Source organism: Pelophylax lessonae (genome assembly GCF_965119305.1).
Source record: "Pelophylax lessonae genome assembly, chromosome: 3".
Taxonomy (NCBI): domain Eukaryota; kingdom Metazoa; phylum Chordata; class Amphibia; order Anura; family Ranidae; genus Pelophylax; species Pelophylax lessonae.
Window position 1 is genome coordinate 85,219,517 of NC_138770.1, and position 19,053 is coordinate 85,238,569.

Sequence of the window (19,053 nt, forward strand, 5' to 3'; positions counted from 1 at the left end):
CGCGCTTTCCTGGTGCGTACTGCATTTGCGCATGCTCCAGATTTGTCTAGGAGAGCGCGGCCCCTGTGTGACGCGTCTGCGCATGCTTAGGGTACCACAGCGCGCTGGGGGTTCTGCAAATGACTCTTTCATTATAAATAGTAGAAACGTGATTCATTCCATAGTACATACATTACAACGGTGTACCTAGACTAGAGGATAGAGCCTGTGTTGTAAAATTTTGTCGGACCCGTGAAAAAATCGGATCTCGTCACTTCCGGTGATAGAGCATCACAAAACAGCGGATGGGAGTCGTCCGTGCGCATGCGCAGAAGAGATTTTTCGAGGTTTGGCAAAATTATAAGAGAGCGGACAGCTGATTGAGAGGAGGCGGGGCTGAGGTGCGATGGAGGACGGAGGACACATATGCAGAGCTGGTGGAAGAGGCGGGACGGAGGTGCGGCCGTGTAATATATGCAGGACTTTAGCGACTCTTTGTTTTATTATCTTTAGTAATTATCGTATTATTTATCCTTAGGATTTCATTACATTTAGTATTTCTTATTTTGTATTATATAAATAGTAAATGTAATGAAATCCTAAGGATAAATAATACGATAATTGCTAAAGATAATAAAACAAGGAGTCGCTAAAGTCCTGCATTTATGACACGGCCGCACCTCCGTCCCGCCTCCTCTATTCAGCTCTGCAGATGACGCGGCGGTGTCTTCCGTCCCACCTCAGCCCCGCCTCCTCTCATTCAGCTGCCCGCTATGTGTTATAAGTTTATCAAACCAAGATAATGTCTTATGCGCATGCGCACTTGAGACTCCTATAACCGGAAGTGACGAGGTCCGATTTTTTCACGGGTCCGAGAAAATTTTAGAACACCTGCTGTCCAGTATCTACTGAGTATGGGCGGGAGGGGGAGTGGAGTAGGGGGTTGGTGAGAATTAATGGAGGGCGGAGTTGGTTGAAGTGATTAGAGGTGGAGTTGGACAGAAGAGATTGGTGGAGGCAGAGTTAGACAAAAGTTTTTGGTGGAGGGTGGAGTTGGACAGCAGTGATTGGTGGAGGGTGGAGTTGGACAGCAGCGATTGGTGGAGGGTGGAGTTGGACAGCAGCGATTGGTTGAGGGTGGAGTTGGACAGCAGTGATTGGTGGAGATGGAGTTGGACAGCAGTGATTGGTGGAGGGTGGAGTTGGACAGCAGTGATTGGTGGAGGGTGGAGTTGGACAGCAGTGATTGGTGGAGGGTGGAGTTGGACAGCAGTGATTGGTGGAGATGGAGTTGGACAGCAGTGATTGGTGGAGGGTGGAGTTGGACAGCAGTGATTGGTGTAGGTGGGCGGAGTAATTAGATGTGTTTATGGTCTCCAGGTAACAAGCAGAGGGATGAATACACAGAGTGCAGAACACGTTCTACCAGCACAGGTGTGATTCCTCCTAACCAGGGGTGAGTAATACAGCCTACATTGCTTCCTATATTCATTATATTACCAAAAGTATTGGGACGCCTTCCTTTACACACACACAAATGTTAATGGCATCCCAGTCTTAGTCTGTAGGGTTCAATATTGAGCTGGCCCACCCTTTGCAGCTATAACAGCTTCAACTCTTCTGGGAAGGCTGTCCACAAGGTTTAGGAGTCTGTCTATGGGAATGTTTGACCATTCTTCCAGAAGCGCATTTGTGAGGTCAGGCACTGATGTTGGACGAGAAGGCCTGACTCGCAGTCTCCGCTCTAATTCATCCCAAAGATGTTCTATCGGGTTGAGGTCAGGACTCTGTGCAGACCAGTCAAGTTCCTCCACCCCAAACTCACTCATCCATGTATTTATGGACCTTGCTTTGTGCACTGGTACGCAGTCATGTTGGAACAGGAAGGGGACATCCCCAAACTGTTCCCACAAAGTTGGGAGCATGAAATTGTCCAAAATGTCTTTCAACATGACTGTATAGAAAAGAGGCTATCTCTACAAATTTATAACAGATACAAAGCACCACGTCCCTAGTAAATATTATAACGTGAAAGATTTTTTGGGGGTGCCACAAGGGGGGGACTTTTCAATTGGGGTGCTTAAGTATTCCTTGATATATAGAGTAAGACTAGAGAGAATTTATTTTTAGTAAAAAAACATGAAAAATTTTTTTATTCTGAAACAACAGTAAAAAGTATACTGTAATTGAAAGGATTACAATATACTGTACAAAACTGAATTGTATTAAAAACATATACAGTAAACAGCCATACAGTATCATACAAATATATATATATACTCTCCTAGCACAAGGGTAGATGGTATATATGCTTTATACCCAGTTGCATCCACAATGGATGGTCTTTGTGCAGGAGGCGTAGTGGCCCACAGCCATTAACCCAACATGTTTCGCGGCACTGCCGCCGCTTCTTCAGGGGTATCTTTGAGGGTATCACATAGATATATTTGTCATGAAAATAACGACTTAAATGGGAAAAATAAAAATAAAAAAGAGAAAAGAGAAATCAATACAAAATCATCAAACGTATGTTTACAATGGCTTATGCAATTAATGATATAATATTACAACATATAGAAGTCATATCTATAGTAAACAAATATTGCATGATGTCCATGATAGAGAGGCAGCGAGAATAATACACATCATCATACCTGTTAAACATGCAGTACAGCACACTGCAATGGGAAATACGACCACAAGGCACAGGGGGGAGACCCCCAGGGGGCGGACACGGGAGACCGACCACAAATAGGGCACAAAAAGTACGGCTGAAGAGAGATGAGGTCTGGAAATTCAAAGTAAAAAGATATATTTTCAGTTCCATATACGGCCATCTAGTGTCTCACCTGACAAGGGGAGAACGAAAAGGCATCTGATAATGCCAGATTGAGCCAAAGCCCTTGGAACTAAAATATTCAAAAAAGGGAAGAAAAAACTGAAGAGATAATTCTTACCTCAATATTGCCCAGCAATGGAAAAGGGCGGGGACTGGGTGAGATGATGTTGCTATATGTGGTAGATCAAAAATAAAAGATCCACAAAAGTGCTTCCTAGAAAAAGCAGATATACAATAGTATGTATATAATGTATATCAACCAAAGGGGTTAATATAAGGTGTTCAACCAATATGTGCATCATATCACCAAGGAAGAGTAAAGCTGGTAAGTTTTAACCCTAGGGTCAACACCTCATATGCCAATATATATAAATATGTAAGCGTGGCCCAATGGCACATGCATCTAAGAATCCATAGGTACATTAAATAATAAACCATAGGGGAGATCAAGAGTAAAGTGAGGTACGTTCAATAAATATCCTATACATAGTCAATGAGGAAATAAGCCAATGAACTAGGCTCACCCATCGTTGATAGTACTGCAGATTAGAAGGTACAATGATCGGAGCAAAAATCCCCAGCGTTACCTGATAAGAAGACACGGGTCACATCCAGTCCCCGCAGGTCGCGGTGGTGGACGCCGAGTTGCCGCTATTTGTATAGACAGGTAGCTCCACCCGGGTGACGTATAGGACGTGCGTCCTGACGAACATCCGGGCTGACGTCAGGGATGCGCGCGCAACTCGCGCATGCGCATCAGCCGAGGGCCCGCCAACATACCCGGACCGCTTGCCGAAGCCATGGAAACGGCTATGTGGGCAAGGGAAGGAGGGGCAAGCCAAATCGGCATATCAACTCCAACCCCCCGAGGGGGGAGGGGCAATACCTGATGTCACGTGCCCGCCATTGGGGGAGCCCAAAGTGATCGCATCCCAATGTATGTGGATCAAGAATGGGCAGACTACATGCCGAGATTGAACCAAATAAACAGGAGCGGAAAGAGGAATGTGATATAATGCTGGACGCTGTATCATGGACATAAGAAGTATTAGGCAACATAATCATACAAATGTCAATATTATAAGAGGCCAAAATATTCATTGTGCCATCAATAATAAAAGAACAACAGGCAAAATATAAATCAAAAGGTTACAATATATATATATAGCCATGTTGAAAGGAAACAAATGATACACGTATAGTGAGACACTATACATCAACAACCCGGCTATCCATGGGGTAGTTCAACTCCCCAGGATGCTGAGGTTCATATATATATCTACTAACCGTATCGCATGGATAATGTTGGTGATGCTGGACAGGGAGAGAAAGGTTGTTCTTAGCAGCAACAGAAAGGGACAATAGGAATAGGAAAAAGCTAGGGGGAAGGATGAGAGAATGAGGTGGACAAATAATATACAAAATAGTAACAGAGGAGAAAACAAAAGGGGGGGGGGGGGAAAGGGGGGAGGGGGAAAAACATAAGAGCGGAATAAACACAAAACAGTATATATGACCTATAGAAACGCTTTGTAAGAGTGAGCTTCATTCAATCCTGGAGGTATAGTAGCGTTTAGCCTCTCTATCCAGAGGGTTTCACGCTGTAATATTCTCTGATCCCAGTTGCCCCCTCTAGGGTCAGGGGGAATGATTTCCAGTACCCTAAATTTAACAACTGAGTTATCAAACCTATGATGTAGCCCTATATGTCGGGTGACCGGGGTAAGGATTTTCCCCCCTCCCGAATGGTATATGTGGTCCCCCACTCGTTGGCCTAGTTGTCTGATTGTTTTGCCAACGTAGAAGGCGGAACACTGGCAAGTCATAAGGTATATCACACCCCGGGTCGCACAGTCTGCGGATCCCCGCAGTCTGTGGAAGGAGCCATTAGGTAACTGTGTGATCGGACCCTCCTCGATCCAAGGGCAGCGGGAACAGCCACCACATTGGTAAGTGCCCAGTCTGCCCCCGGGTCGAGGTCGGTCCTCAGTATAATGGCTTTTGATCAACAAATCTCTAAGAGATGTACCTCGTCTAAACACGATTTCAGGATATTCCTTGACATATTTGCCAAGAGTATTTTCCTCTTTTAGCAGATGCCAGTGTCTCTGGAATATGGTTCTGAGTTGCTCATGATTGTTGGAAAACTGGGTGATTATTTTTATCGTGGGGTTGGGGTCCATTTTATTTTTACGCTGCAATAGGTCCTCTCTTGCCAGTGCCTTAGCCTTATTAAAGGCTTTTCTTAGGGTTGTACGAGAGTATCCCCTTAGAAGCAATCTCTGTTGTAATTTTTTAGCTTCCCGAAGGAAATCCGGTTCCAAGGAGCAGTTTCTTCTTATGCGCAAATATTGCGCAAAGGGAATACTGTTCTTTAGTGGGACTGGATGTGCACTGGAGGCGTGCAATAACATGTTTCCTGCACTAGGTTTCCTGTACAGGCTCGTAGTGATATAACCGTTAATGTCCTTCCTGATTTCGATGTCTAAAAAAACAATACATTCTGGATGAAGATTGTAGGTGAACTTTAGATTAAAGTCATTCACATTGAGTGAAGATAACATTTCTTCTAATTCGACTTGGGGGCCTGTCCAAATTAGGAACAAGTCGTCAATGTAACGAAACCAGTGTGTTACATTTGTCAACCAAGATGCATAGGTGTCGCAAGAGGAAACGTGCTTCTCCCACCCTCCCAGGAATAAATTCGCATAGGAGGGGGCACAGCACGTTCCCATTGCGACACCCTGCTGTTGTAAATAGGTGATATTCATAAAAGTGAAAAAATTATGAGTTAGAATAAATCTAAGGAGGGACAAAACGAAATCACTGTGAGGCCATGTACGTTGATGTTGACCATAGAGGAATGATCCAACCTGCCGGATGCCCTCCTCGTGCGGTATACTCGAGTAAAGGGCCTCGATATCCACCTCTACGAGGAGGGCATCCGGGGGTACCTGGACACCATCAATACGTCTAAGTAGGTCAGGGGTGTCCTGAATGAAAGACGGTAGAGATTGAACAAAGGGACGTAAGAAGAAGTCAACATATTTGCTTGCGTTTTCCGAAATTGAACCAATCCCAGAGACAATGGGTCTGCCAGGGTTTTTTTTGGGGTTTTTATGTATTTTTGGCAGAGAATACATTGTAGGGATCCTAGGATGTTTGATTATGATAAAATCATGTACATCTTTATCTATGATCCCTGATGAAAAAGCTTCAAAACATAAATTTTTTAAAACATTTTGAAAATTTGTAGTTAGATCGGGGTGGATGGGGATATACCATCGACGGTTGCTTAGAATATCAAGGCACATATTCTGGTATTGGTCGTGCGTCATTATGACCACATTACCCCCCTTGTCAGAGGGTTTTATGACATAATGCGGATTTTTCTGTAGATGCTGGAGAGCCAATCTTTGTGATGCAGTGAGGTTTTCAGACGTGGGTAGCCAGCGAGTCCGTTTCAAATCTCTTATTGTCTCACAGACAAAAGACCAAATTTGAGGACAAATGGTCAGATCAGGGAATCTCTGTGATTTCAATTTGAATGGTTTCCGAGGGAGGTCCATTGGGACCCCAGGCTCCTCAGAGGGGGGTCGGAGATCCACCGGATCGACCGACCCCTCCTCATAGAGGAGCATGAGGTCCCTCAGGGCCCGAAATTCCTCCATAGTGTAGTTTTTTAGTTGTTCCGTGAGTTCGAGTTCAAGTCTCTTTTGTTGTCTATTGTCATCAAACATAAATTTATAGGTCAGGTTACGAGCAAACAGATAGACGTCCTTGATTGTGTCAAAGACGTCTATCTGTTGCGTTGGGCAGAAACCCAGGCCTAACTGTAGCACTTCAACCTGATCAGGTGTAAGTGGGAATGGAGTGAGATTTATAATATTGAATGCGTCGGAGTGATTCTCTATGGGGGTGTGGTGGTGTTGGGACTTTGAGTAACAAAACCTGTTAGTTTGGTCTGTTTTTTGGTCGTTTTCGGGATGGCCCCTGATTGTGGGTCTAAAAAAACCCCATCATCCTGTGAAGGGTGTGAAATTTGTGATGGAGGGAGAGGGTTGGACAAAATTTGTTGTAGTGCAGGAGTGAGATCGGTGACTTGGGTTTGTGGAAGGGAAGGGCGTCTCTTACCCATTGGGTTAGAAGGAGACCCACCGCCGTGACGAGTGCGTTTAGGTGCTCTAGAACGTGCAGGTGGAGGGCGTGCGTTCATCTGTGAAGGAATGGAAGAGAAATTAGATACATTATGATCAGTTTGGTCATTCATGTGAGCTTGTAAACCAGGTTGTCTGGGTGCCACAGCCAGTAAAGGCTGTTTTTCATTCCATTTATGTGCGTATCCGCCCATAAAGGCCAACTTGTCTTGATTAAATTTAGATTGTTTTTTAAAAAAAATATCTTCATTCAATTTCTCTAACTTGAGTTTGATATCAGTCCACTTTCCTGCAAATTCTTGTAATTCAGTGACATGTTTATATTCAAGATTAAGATCATTAATCTCATCATCTAGAATTTTCATGTCAGCTTTATATTGTCAACATTTTATATTGTCAATATTTCAACATGACTGCACACCAGTGCACAAAGCAAAGTCAATAAAGACATGGATGAGCGAGTTTGGGGTGGAGGAACTTGACTGGCCTGCACAGAGTCCTGACTTCAACCCGACAGAACACCTTTGGGATAAATCAGAGTGGAGACTGCGAGCCAGACCTTCTCGTCCAACATCAGTGCCTGACCTCACAAATGTGCTTCTGGAAGAATGGTCAAACATTCCCATAGACACACTCCTAAACCTTGTGGACAGCCTTCCCAGAAGAGTTGAAGCTGTTATAGCTGCAAAGGGTGGGCCAACTCAATTTTGAACCCTACGGACTAAGACTGGGATGCCATTAAAGCTCATGTGCGTATACAGGTAGGCGTCCCAATACTTTTGGATATGATATACTAGTAGTATATCCCCTGCGCCAATGGGCCTATATTATACTAAAAGGGAAAAAGAAGGCAGCTGCTATAGTAAAGTGCTAGTGATATGAGTGTGAGTAACCTTAGTAGGAAAGGTTACCTATAGCGCTTGCTTGATAGTATCAAATAAAGTACATAAATATTAAGTGTAAACAATGCAAATATGGTTCAAAACTAAATATTAGTGCTTCAAGGTAAAGTGCATGAATGTGACTACCGGTTTGCGTTCCACCCAGCTCCTGTGACATCACGACGCGCGTTCCAACTTATGCGTTTCGTCACTGCATTGACGTCTTCAGAGGTCTGAAGAACTCAACGCAGTGATGAAACACGTAAGATGGAACGCACGCACAGGAGCTGGGTGGAAAGCAAACCGGTAGTCACCGCTCTCCACTCCACAGCTCCATATGTGATGGCGTTTTTTACAGGTCTTTGACCATGCAACTTTTGGATTCATGTAAGTGCAGTATCGTTTTAAAAGGTTTTATTTGCACAATCTGGAGCTCTCCCTTCTTTTAACATACCCGGCTGGATAAGGGCAAAGGAGGAGCGATAGCTGCCATTGGAGTAAGCGGAGGTACCTACCCGGAGGGGCCCATCCTGGTTACTTTTTAGAGGGTGTTTGACAGGTGGTGAGGGAAAACTGCTGTGCTGAAGGCCCATTATTATGGCTGTAAACCTCAAACATGAAATATGAACAAAGCATATCCCTCTATAGCAGTGATGGCGAACTTTGGCACCCCAGATGTTTTGGAACTACATTTCCCATGATGCTCAACTACACTGCAGAGTGCATGAGCATCATGGGAAATGTAGTTCTAAAACATCTGGGGTGCCAAGGTTCGCCATCACTGCTCTATAGTGTGTACTTGTCTCAATCCAGAGCACTAAGTGTCATTTCTCTCTGCTGCTCCATTCCTCTGCCATCAGCATGAGTCACTTCTGACAAGTTTTTCTTTTTTTTTTTTTTTTTTTAATTAGTATCTGTGTCCGTTAGTGTCAGTGTGTTTTAGGTAGGGTTTGAAAATTCAAATAAAAATATCAAAATTTGCGCTATTGATTCTGGGCTGAACTACAGGTACAAACAAAAACTTACATACACATATGTGGTATTGCTGCAATCCTCATAAGCAGGAGAATATTTTTTTGTGTTTTGTTTGGTGGATAGATTATGGTAGTAGCAAGAAATATACAGCTCAATTTTACTATTTTGGGCCGGTTTTACCTTGATAATAATATAAAAAAAAAAAAATCAGGAGATATCCATTACCATTTACCACCAAATGAAAGCCCAATTTGTCCTGAAAGAAACGCAGTGTAATCCACCTGGGCGCATAAAGTAGTTGTGATGATATGTACGGTTTTACTAACATGTGTCAAAATGACAAAATTGGGTTTAACCACTTAAGCCCCGGAAGATTTTACCCCCTTCCTGACCAGGGGGTATTTTGCGATTCGGCACTGCGTGACTTTAACGGACAATTGCGCGGTCGTGCGAGGCTGTACCTAAACGAATTTGGCGTCCTTTTTTTCCCACAAACAGAGCTTTCTTTTGGCGGTATTTGATCACCTGTGCGATTTTTTGATCACGCGCTATAAACAAAAAAAGAGCGTAAATTTTGCAAAAATAGCAATATTTTTCCCTTTTTTTTTTATATGAAATTCCCCCCCAAAAAAATGTAAAAATCAAAATTTTTTAACATTTTCGGCCAATTTGTTTTATGCTACCCATGTTTGGTAAAAAAAAATCGCAAAAAGCGTATTTTGATTGGTTTGCGCAAAAGTTATTGCGTTTACTAACTAAGGGAAAGATTTTTGTCATTTTTGTTGTTTTTTTTTTTTAACGCGTAATGGCGGCGATCTGCGATTTTTTTTTGCGGTACTGCGACATTGCGGCGGACAGATCGGACCCTTGACTGACATTTTTGACACTTTTGGGGTTACCAGTGACATTTCTACAGTAATCAGTGCTATATATATGCACTGTTACTGTAAAAATACACTGGTAGTGAAGGGGTTAACTTTATTTGAGAGGGAGGGGCTGTGTGTGTCCCTAGGGGCGTGATTCTAACTGTGATTGGCTGTGGCTTCAGCTGTATGCAGAGTGATCAACGGATCTACATAGTAGATCCATATGATCATCTCTCATACAGAGGGGAGAATGACAGGCAGCTTGTTTACACAAGCCTCCTGACATTCTCCCTCTCCCCCCGCCGATCGCAGAGTCCGCCGGTCACACGCGCGGGGGGGTCCGTGACCACGCGGGAGCGGGAGAGCGCCTCCGGCGGCGCGCGCTCGCTCGCTCCCTAGAACCTCACAAGCTAGTGACGTAGCCCTACGTCACTTTGCCTGTGAGGGGCTGACCGCCGCCGTAGATAGTCGTGCGGCGGTCGGCAAGTGGTTAAACATTTAGATTTGTATTATGGCTATTGGGCCGGGGTAGAAAAAAGCCCGTAGTGTATGTGCCCCTGGGGTGGCAGCCCAGGGGTGCCTTAATTCTCACTGGTGAGGGGCAGCTCGCCTTGAGTTTTTCGGCACCATGGTCACTGCACCTACACACTTTTTTTAAGCACCTGCCTCTTGGGCAAGGCCTTTTGGCTTCGACCAGAGGAATTTTTATTCCGGCCGGAAGGCCTGCCTTTGTTTTTCACTTAGGCACTAATTCACTCCTCCACCTCCCCTTCCCCACCTTTTTGTTTGTGTGTATTTTTCTTTGTGGTGTGTCACTTCACTATCACTCTTCTCTTCCTGCACGACGAGTACGGTGTGGGTCTCTGGGCCTACCTTGAAAGTCTTGGGAGGGGGTGGACATGGCCTTTTGGCTTAGTTCGCCCTCTCTCATGGGGGTCTCCCTTCGGGGGAGCCCCACCCAGTACTTGGGGTGGGCTGTTTCGGCAGTCCCCCTGGAGAACGGGGTTTGCCAGGTCTCGGCCAGGCAAACCATAGGAAGTACCTCAGTCCCTGTCAGGAGTCTTGCGCCCCGGGGGATCAAGGTATAGGTCCAACCTCTTCGGAGGCCAGACCATTTTCGCACACCCTGTGCAGTTTTTGTGTGTTCACGTTTGCGTGTGTGCACTTTTTTATGCACCGGGTGCTAAGTCTTTTTTGAGTGTGATTTCACACGCTTCGGGCTATCAAATTAAAAAAAAAAAAAAACATTTAGATTTGTATTACCTTTAAGCGTGAAGGGTTAATGACTGCTACAGTTTGCTAATATCAACGGATTAACAGTGCTCTGTAGCTAGCGATTCAATCTACAGAGTCACTGGCTACTGTCAAGCTCTCCCATGTAAGTGAATGGTCACTGTTGCAGCATGGTGCCATAATGTAAAATTGCCAATCAGCATTTAAAGCGGTAGTATCCCGCTTTTTTTCACTTTTACCTACAGGTAAGCCTATAATAAGGCTTACCTGTAGGTACAATTAATATCTCCTAAACCGGCACGGTTTAGGAGATATTTGCAGTGCATGCAGACGCTCACGCTAGCGGCGCATGTGCTCTGAAGATCCGGCGGACCTTCAGCTTCCCTTGCCGGGAGCTTGCCGGAAAATGACTCCCGCGCCCATGCCGACCGGTCACGTTGACTGCACTAAGGCAAAGTGGCTCGTTCCCGTCCAGCGACGTAGACCTATGTCGCTGGACTCCTCCCCTTGTGGGCAGCGCGCGCGCCGCCGGAGGCTCGCTCCCGCTGTATTCAGTTACAGCGGGAGTCGGGCCAGGGGAGGAGCGGCGGTGATCACCGCCGCTCTTCCCAGATCGTCGGGGAATCGAGTGTGGAGATCCGCCCGCTTGTGTAAACAAAGCGGGCGGATCTCCTAAGTGACAGACAGGGTCAGATTGCAGGGTTCAGCATAGCTGAACATCCGATCTGTCCTTGTGTCACACAGTCACCTCCCCCCACACACGTCAGTAAACACCAGGCATACATTAACCCCTTGATCACCAATAAAAAATTAACCCCTTCCCTGCCAGTGTCATTTTTACAGTAACAGTGCATATTTATAGCACTGATTACTGTAGTAATGTCACTGGTAACCCCAAAAGTGTCAAAAATGTCAGTCAAGGGTCCAATCTGTCCGCCGCAATGTCGCAGTCCTGCAAAAAAAATCGCAGATCGCCGCCATTACTCGTTAAAAAAAAAAAAACACCAAAAATGACAGAAATCTTTCCCTTCGTTAGTAAACGCGATAACTTTTGCGCAAACCAATCAAAATACGCTTATTGCAATTTTTTTTACCAAAAATATGTGGCAGAAAACAAATTGGCCTAAAATGATAAAAAAATTAGATTTTTACATTTTTTGGGGGGAATTTCATATAAAAAAATGTGAAAAATATTGTTATTTTTTCAAAATTGTCGTTCTTTTTTTGTTTTTAGCGCAAAAAGTAAAAATCGCACAGGTGATCAAATACCACCAAAAGAAAGCTCTGTTTGTGGGAAAAAAAGGACGTAAATTTCGTTTGGGTACGGCATTGCATGCCCGCGCAATTGTCAGGTAAAGTCGCACAGTGCCGAATCGCAAAAAGTGGCCTGGACGTAAGACAGCAAAATCCTCCGGTGGTAAAGTGGTTAACAACTTCTGGACCAAAACATTTTCCCCCCTCAATGACCAGTCATCAGGCCATTTTTTGCAATTCGACACTGCGTTATGTTAATGGACAATTGCACGCAGTGGCGGCTGGTGCTCAAAATTTTTTGGGGGGGGGGGGCTCAAAAAGAAAAATGTAATAGGTATTGGTTCGCGGCAAAAAACGCGGTAAAAAAATTGAGTGACTTTGAGGTCATGATACAGGCATGGCACAGGTGATGGTATAGGCATGGCACAGGCAGGGCACAGGTGATGGTATAGGCATGGCACAGGTGATGGTACATGCATGGCACAGGTAATGGTATAGGCATGGCACAGGTGATGGTATAGGCATGGCACAGGCATGGCACAGGTGATGGTATAGGCATGGCACAGGCATGGCACAGGTGATGGTATAGGCATGGCACAGGTGATGGTATAGGCATGGCACAGGTGATGGTACAGGCATGGCACAGGTGATGGTATAGGCATGGTACAGGTGATGGTATAGGCGGCATGGCACAGGTGATGGTATAGGCGGCATGGCACAGGTGATGGTATAGGCGGCATGGTACAGGTGATGTTATAGGCGGCGTGGTACAGGTGATGGTATTGGCGGCATGGTACAGGTGAGAGCACAGGTCGGCTTCAATCACTTACCTGCTCTCCTCCTGGGCTGCCTGCGAGACGTCCACAGCGCTGCTCCTCTCCTCGAGTCCTCTTCTTCTGACGGCGGCGGGATTCCAGGAACCGTCCATGGCGCTGCTCGTCTCGTCCTCTTCAGTCTTCTGGTCTTCCGATCGGTCCGGGCGGCGGGAAGGAGATCGGGCGGTGACGGTGCGTGACTGACGCACGCACCGGCACCGCCCCTATTGCGACGTCAGCAATCGGATGTCCTGGATGATGATTGGTCCAGGCTGGAGACTGGACCAATCACAGCCAGGATATCACGAAAGTGGGGGTGTCCTAGCGCTATGACCTGCGCCCAGGTTACGCCCCCAGAAGGCAGCCAATCGGCGCCTCTTCTGGGTCGTAAACCCCACCCCCCCCCCTACCCATAGCCACCACATAGGCCGGCGAACGCAATTTTTTTTTTTCAAAACTTTATTGTGCTTTTTGTAATTTTTTTTTTTCCGTTTTTTTTTGGGGGGGCGGTGGCCTTGCGCCCCCTATGCAGAGGCCGCCACTGATTGCACGGTCGTGCGAGGCTGTACCCAAATAAAATTGATGTCCTTTTTTCCCCACAAATAGAGCTTTCTTTCGGTGGTATTTGATCACCTGTGCGATTTTTATTATTTGCGCTATAAACAAAAGAACAGCGACAATTCTGAAAAAAAAAAAAAAAAAACAATATTTTTCACATTCTGCTATATAACATTCCCCCCAAAAAAAATTGAAAATCGAAAATCATTTTAAGCCAATTTGTATTCTGCTACATATTTTTGGTAAACAAAAATCCCAATAAGCGTATTTTGATTGGTAAATGATACCAATAGTATGAAAGGAGCCCAAGTGTGATTTCACTGCCAAGCTGAAATACTGATTTGTTTTGGTTGCTGAGTGATAGAGCGATGAGTTGATTTAAAAAGCGGAACTAAAGGGTTAAATGTCCAACAGTTTTTCCTCGCTGGCTTCTTCTCCTGTGTCCTGGTCTCCAGGCTTCCTTATTGGCTGAAGTAGGATCACGTCACACTTGGGCAGGTACAGGAGGCTGTCATTCCAGCAATCAGGGACAAGCCCGGTGCTGTAAGCTGAGATGCACATGTGCAGCTCAGTTTGCAGCACTGGAGAAGGCAGGGAGCAGGCAGGATGGTGCATGTCTCTTCAGCAATAAAGACCTGCCTGCTCGCCGTTTGTTACAGCGGAACTTCATTTCCGCTTTAACCACTTAAGGACCGGGCCTATTTCTCACACTTGCTGTTTACAAGGTAAAATAATTTTTGCTAGAAAATTAGTTAGAACCCCCAAACGTTAAATATATTTTTTTTTAGCAGAGACCCTAGAGAATAAAATGGAGAGCGTTGCAATATTTTTTTATCACACCGTATTTACACAGCGGTCTTACAATCACAATTTTTTGGGAAAAAAGACACCTTTTTGAATTAAAAAATAAGAAAACAGAAAGTTAGCCCAATTTTTTTCTATAATGTGAAAGATAATGTTACGCCGAGTAAAGAGATACCTAACATGTCATGCTTCAAAATTGCGCATGCTCGTGAAATGGCGACAAACATTGGTACTTAAAAATCTCCATAGTCTCCATATTTTAAACATTTCTACAGGTTACCAGTTTAGAGTTAAAGAGGAGTTCCAGGGTTGGAATTATTTCTCTCGCTCGAACGATCACGGCGATACCTCACATGTGTGGTTTGAACACCGTTTACATTTGTGGGCGTGACTTGCGTATGCATTCGCTTCTGCGCGCGAGCTAACAGGGACGAGGTGCTTTAATTTTTTATTTATTTTTTCCTATTTTATCTTTTATTTTTTTTTTTACACTGTCCCTTTAAAAAAAAAAAAATGTTGATCACTTTTATTCCTATGACAAGAAATGTAAACATCCCTTGTATCAGAAATAAGCATGACAGGACCTCTGTAATGGTAGATCTGGGGTCAAAAAGACCTCACATCTTACATCTACACTAAAAAGCAAAAAAAAAAAAAAAAAGTAATTTTTTTTCATGATGAAAAAAATTGTCCCTTTAAGGCCATTTGGAGGAAGCAACGTATGACGTCGCTCCGGTCCTCCAAGGCCATAGAGTCGAGTGGGGGCCATCTTGCCCTCACTCGACTTCCTGCCTAAGAGGAGAGCGAACCGTATCGTTTTCTCCGCTACCGATGGCTCCGGTAAACAGGAAGATTAACCGGGAAGCGGCGGGGACACCTCTCCCGCTGCCCATAAAGGTGATCCCGTGGCGAATCCGCTGCTGGGACCACCTTTATGTTAAAGCGGACCGCCCGTTGTTTAAAAAAAAATGGGTTTATGGCAGCTATCTGCTGCCATAACCCTGGTATTTAATGTCAAAGTACCAACGTAAATACACGGTGGGCAGTCCAGAAGTGGTTAAAGTGGTTGTAAACCCCTCCATTTACCCAGTGAAATGACTGTCCTCAGGTGATACACAGGGATGTAACAAATCAGTTTATCTGTAGTCTTCTCTTTTCTACATCCATTTACACCGCATTCACACAGCGGCACGACTTCGTTGGCGACCTGTGAAGTCGCATGCAGCGTGACTTTGGCGCAACTTGCACGGACTTCATAAAATGAATGTCTATGCAAGTCGCTCCAGGTCGCCCCAAATTAGTACAGGAACCTTTTTCTAGGTCGGAGCGACTTGTGTCGCTCCTATTAGAACCGTTCCTGTACCACACAATGGACCGCGACGGTCCGCGACTTGTCAGGCTGACCAAGTCGCCTGACAAGTCGTATTAGTGTGAATGGAGTCTTAAAGTCCAGAATTTATAAAGCTTGTCTGAGATGTCAGAAAAAAGGGGGCAGAGAGCTGAAATTACACACTGCAGAGCTCAGTGAGGAGAGCTCTGAGAGCTGATTGGAGGGAAGAGACACCCCCCCCCCCTTTCACACAGTACACAGGAACAGTGCTGAGGCTGTCATTCACAGGCTGTGCCCTTCCCTGTCACTATTTTTCTTTTGGTGTCAGGAAAACTTGTTAGAAGTCATTCATGCTGATAGTGGAGGAAGGAACAGCAGACAGAAATGACACTTAGTGCTCTGGATTGAAAGAAGTACACACTATAGAAGGAAATGCCTTGTTCATATTTCATGTCTGAGGCTTATAACCACTTTAAAGCCCCGTACACACGCATCGAAAATTGGCAGGGAATTTTCGGCCAATGTCCGATCTGCCGATTTTCGGCTTGTTAGTATGATACCTCCGACAACCAACTCTGACTTTTCGGCCGAAAAAAATCTGGTGTGCAGACTATAAAATGTTTGTTGGCCGTCAACACAACGGCCGATTTTCGTGCAGTCAGTACAGATTTCGACAGGGAAAAATCTGATGAGCAAGTCTGGGCATGCTCAGAGAAGAAAGAACACAAAGAAAGCAAACCAGAACATGACATCACTTCTGAAGTAGAATTTTGTTGGACGAGAAAATTTCTGTGCAGTCTAGGCACATTCCAACCAACAAAACACCACTCTGGACAAAAGACGGACGATCGGTCGGCCAATAATCGCTGCGTGTGTATGGGGCTATAGGCTGATGACATACGGGCAACTTTGCTGATATCAATCCATCCACTGACAATTTGTCAAAATCAGCAGGGGCAGGGTCATTAAGAGACTGCCAACTAGTGGTATAAAGCAATATTTTCCTGATTTGAGGTATTTCTGGAAAATACAACATTATAGCCACTAGATGGGGACCTCATAGACTGAATCTTCTTTGAAAACACTATAAAATACAGATGGCTGAATGTTGAGCAAACATTTGGGGTATGAATTGCACAGTGAATCCTTTATAAGTAGACCCCTTTGTTGGCTGTTTTGTTTTAGTTGCTGAACTTTTATGTTGTATGGAGGACATGGCACAGATTATATGGCTTAGTAGAGTCAACATTTTAAGTATGGTCCTGATCCTCACTGCATAGGATATACTGTATTGTTATAATGACTAAGCCTCTTGTGTAAAAATGTTAATTCTGCAACAAAACTGACAGATAACAACTGAAAATGTTTTCTACAAAACATCCAAATCCCTTAGATTGCTAGTATTTTATTGAGCTCAGGTAGAGAAATTATCTAATGGAATCTCATCATAAAATGGTCACTAAACCTCTATTCATGTATGTCACAGATGCCACCTAAAAAGAAGTCACAAGGCAAAGCTGCAAAAGATTCTGGGAAGACAAGCCCTGAACAAGCTGAAGATGGCGGGGATGGGAAAGAAGTTGTGGTTAGTGAGAGAGAAGCACATCTACATGATGAACAGAACCGCCTGATCGCTGAACACGATGGCCTGAGAAGACGACTAGAGCAACTACGTCGGGAGAATGAGTTCCTCCAGGAAGAGGCTGAAAGAGTCCGTGTGGAGAGTCAAGAATATTTATTGTACATGGGCAAAAGAAGCCAACGGCGGCAGGATGCCATCATCAGCCTGAATGACCAGAACACACGAGAGCTGGAAAATATCAGGAAGCAGAAAGAGGAACTTGAGGCCTCCTTCCAAGAGAAAGAAAATAAGATGAAAGATCAGCTTCTCCAGCTGGAAACCGAGTTGGCCAATTTGAGGAAAGAGCTGAAGGAGTTAGAACCTATGAAGGAGATTCAGAAGGACCAGATCTCACTCATTAAGCATCTGGAGTCTGAAGTCATGGCATCCCGGGGTAAGCATGCAGAGTCCCTGCTGAGGGTGAAGAGTGCCTTCTTACGGCAGAAAGTAGAATGTCAGCAGGACTCAGAACGGCAGCTGAACCAGCTGTCGCAGAAGGCCCATGAGGAGGCCAGGAACGTTCTGCATGATGTGAGCCGGAAGGTGAAAGAAGAGAACCAAACTTTGAGGCAGGAGCTTCTCCAACTTATCAACCAATACCGGGACCTGCAGGCCCAGAAAAAGAAGCTGCTGGAGCAAAATAAACAGTTACGGAGAGAGCAACAATGTCAGAAAGAGGTGAGGTATGCCCAAGGAAAGCTGAAGAATTTATGGTAAACTCAACAACGAAAGACTTAGGACTCAGCAGGATCTTGGAGGGGGGCACCAAATAATTCCTCATTTTTAATAAAAAAAATACTCACCCTGTACTGTGAGATCATTGGCCACTTCTTAATTTTGAAGTCATCTCATGCACTAAGGATATCAGACATACCAGGAGGTTATCTGTTGCCACATTTTACACCAGTCAAAGACTGAGGACTTGGTTTTCATATGGCAGAAAAAACACTGACCACATTAGATTTAGGCCTGCTAAAATGCCAAGCCAACAGTTCAAAATATGTACCCGGGAACTGGGAGTTTAACCACTTAAGCCCCGGAAGATTTTACCCCCTTCCTGACTAGGCCCTATTTTGCGATTCGGCACTGCGTGACTTTAACAGACAATTGCGCGGTCGTGCGATGCTGTACCTAAACGAATTTGACGTCCTTTTTTCCCACAAACAGAGCTTTCTTTTGGTGGTATTTGATCACCTGTGCGATTTTTTGATCATGCGCTATAAACAAAAAAAGAGCGTAAATTTTGAAAAAATAACAATATTTTTCACATTTTTTATATGAAATTCCCCAGAAAAAAAAAGTAAAAATCAAAATTGTTTAAACATTTTTGGCCAATTTGTTTTCTGCTACATATGTTTGGTAAAAAAAAAAAATCGCAAAAGGCATATTTTGATTGGTTTGCGCAAAAGTTATTGCGTTTACTAACTAAGGGAAAGATTTTTGTCATTTTTGTTGTTTTTTTTTTTTTCAACGAGTAATGGCGGCAATCTGCGTTTTTTTTTTTTTTTTATTATTATTATTTTTTTTTTTTTACGGGACTGTGACATTGCGGCGGACAGATCGGACCCTTGACTGACATTTTTGACACTTTTGGGGGTACCAGTGACATTACTACAGTAATCAGTGCTATACATATGCACTGTTACTGTAAAAATGACACTGGCAGGGAAGGGGTTAACTTTATTGGAGAAGGAGGGGTTAAGTGTGTCCCTAGGGGCGTGTTTCTAACTGTGCAGGGATG

The 19,053-nt window shown here is 44.5% G+C and overlaps 1 protein-coding gene across 2 annotated transcripts; it reads left to right on the forward strand.

Annotated features, from left to right (window-relative positions):
- Positions 1-66: 66 nt before the first annotated feature.
- Positions 67-18,312, forward strand: LOC309549454 (coiled-coil domain-containing protein 166-like). 2 transcript variants are annotated; one of them, XM_082249751.1, is made up of 3 exons: positions 67-91; positions 1,360-1,435; positions 17,178-18,312. In XM_082249751.1, exon 3 carries the CDS (start codon positions 17,178-17,180, stop codon positions 18,027-18,029), a length of 852 nt encoding a protein of 283 aa, XP_082105877.1. In that variant the 5' UTR covers positions 67-91; positions 1,360-1,435; the 3' UTR covers positions 18,030-18,312. The 2 variants fall into 2 exon arrangements, with proteins under 2 accessions (XP_082105877.1, XP_082105878.1); XM_082249752.1 differs by lacking the exon at positions 67-91 and adding an exon at positions 109-148.
- Positions 18,313-19,053: the final 741 nt, after the last annotated feature.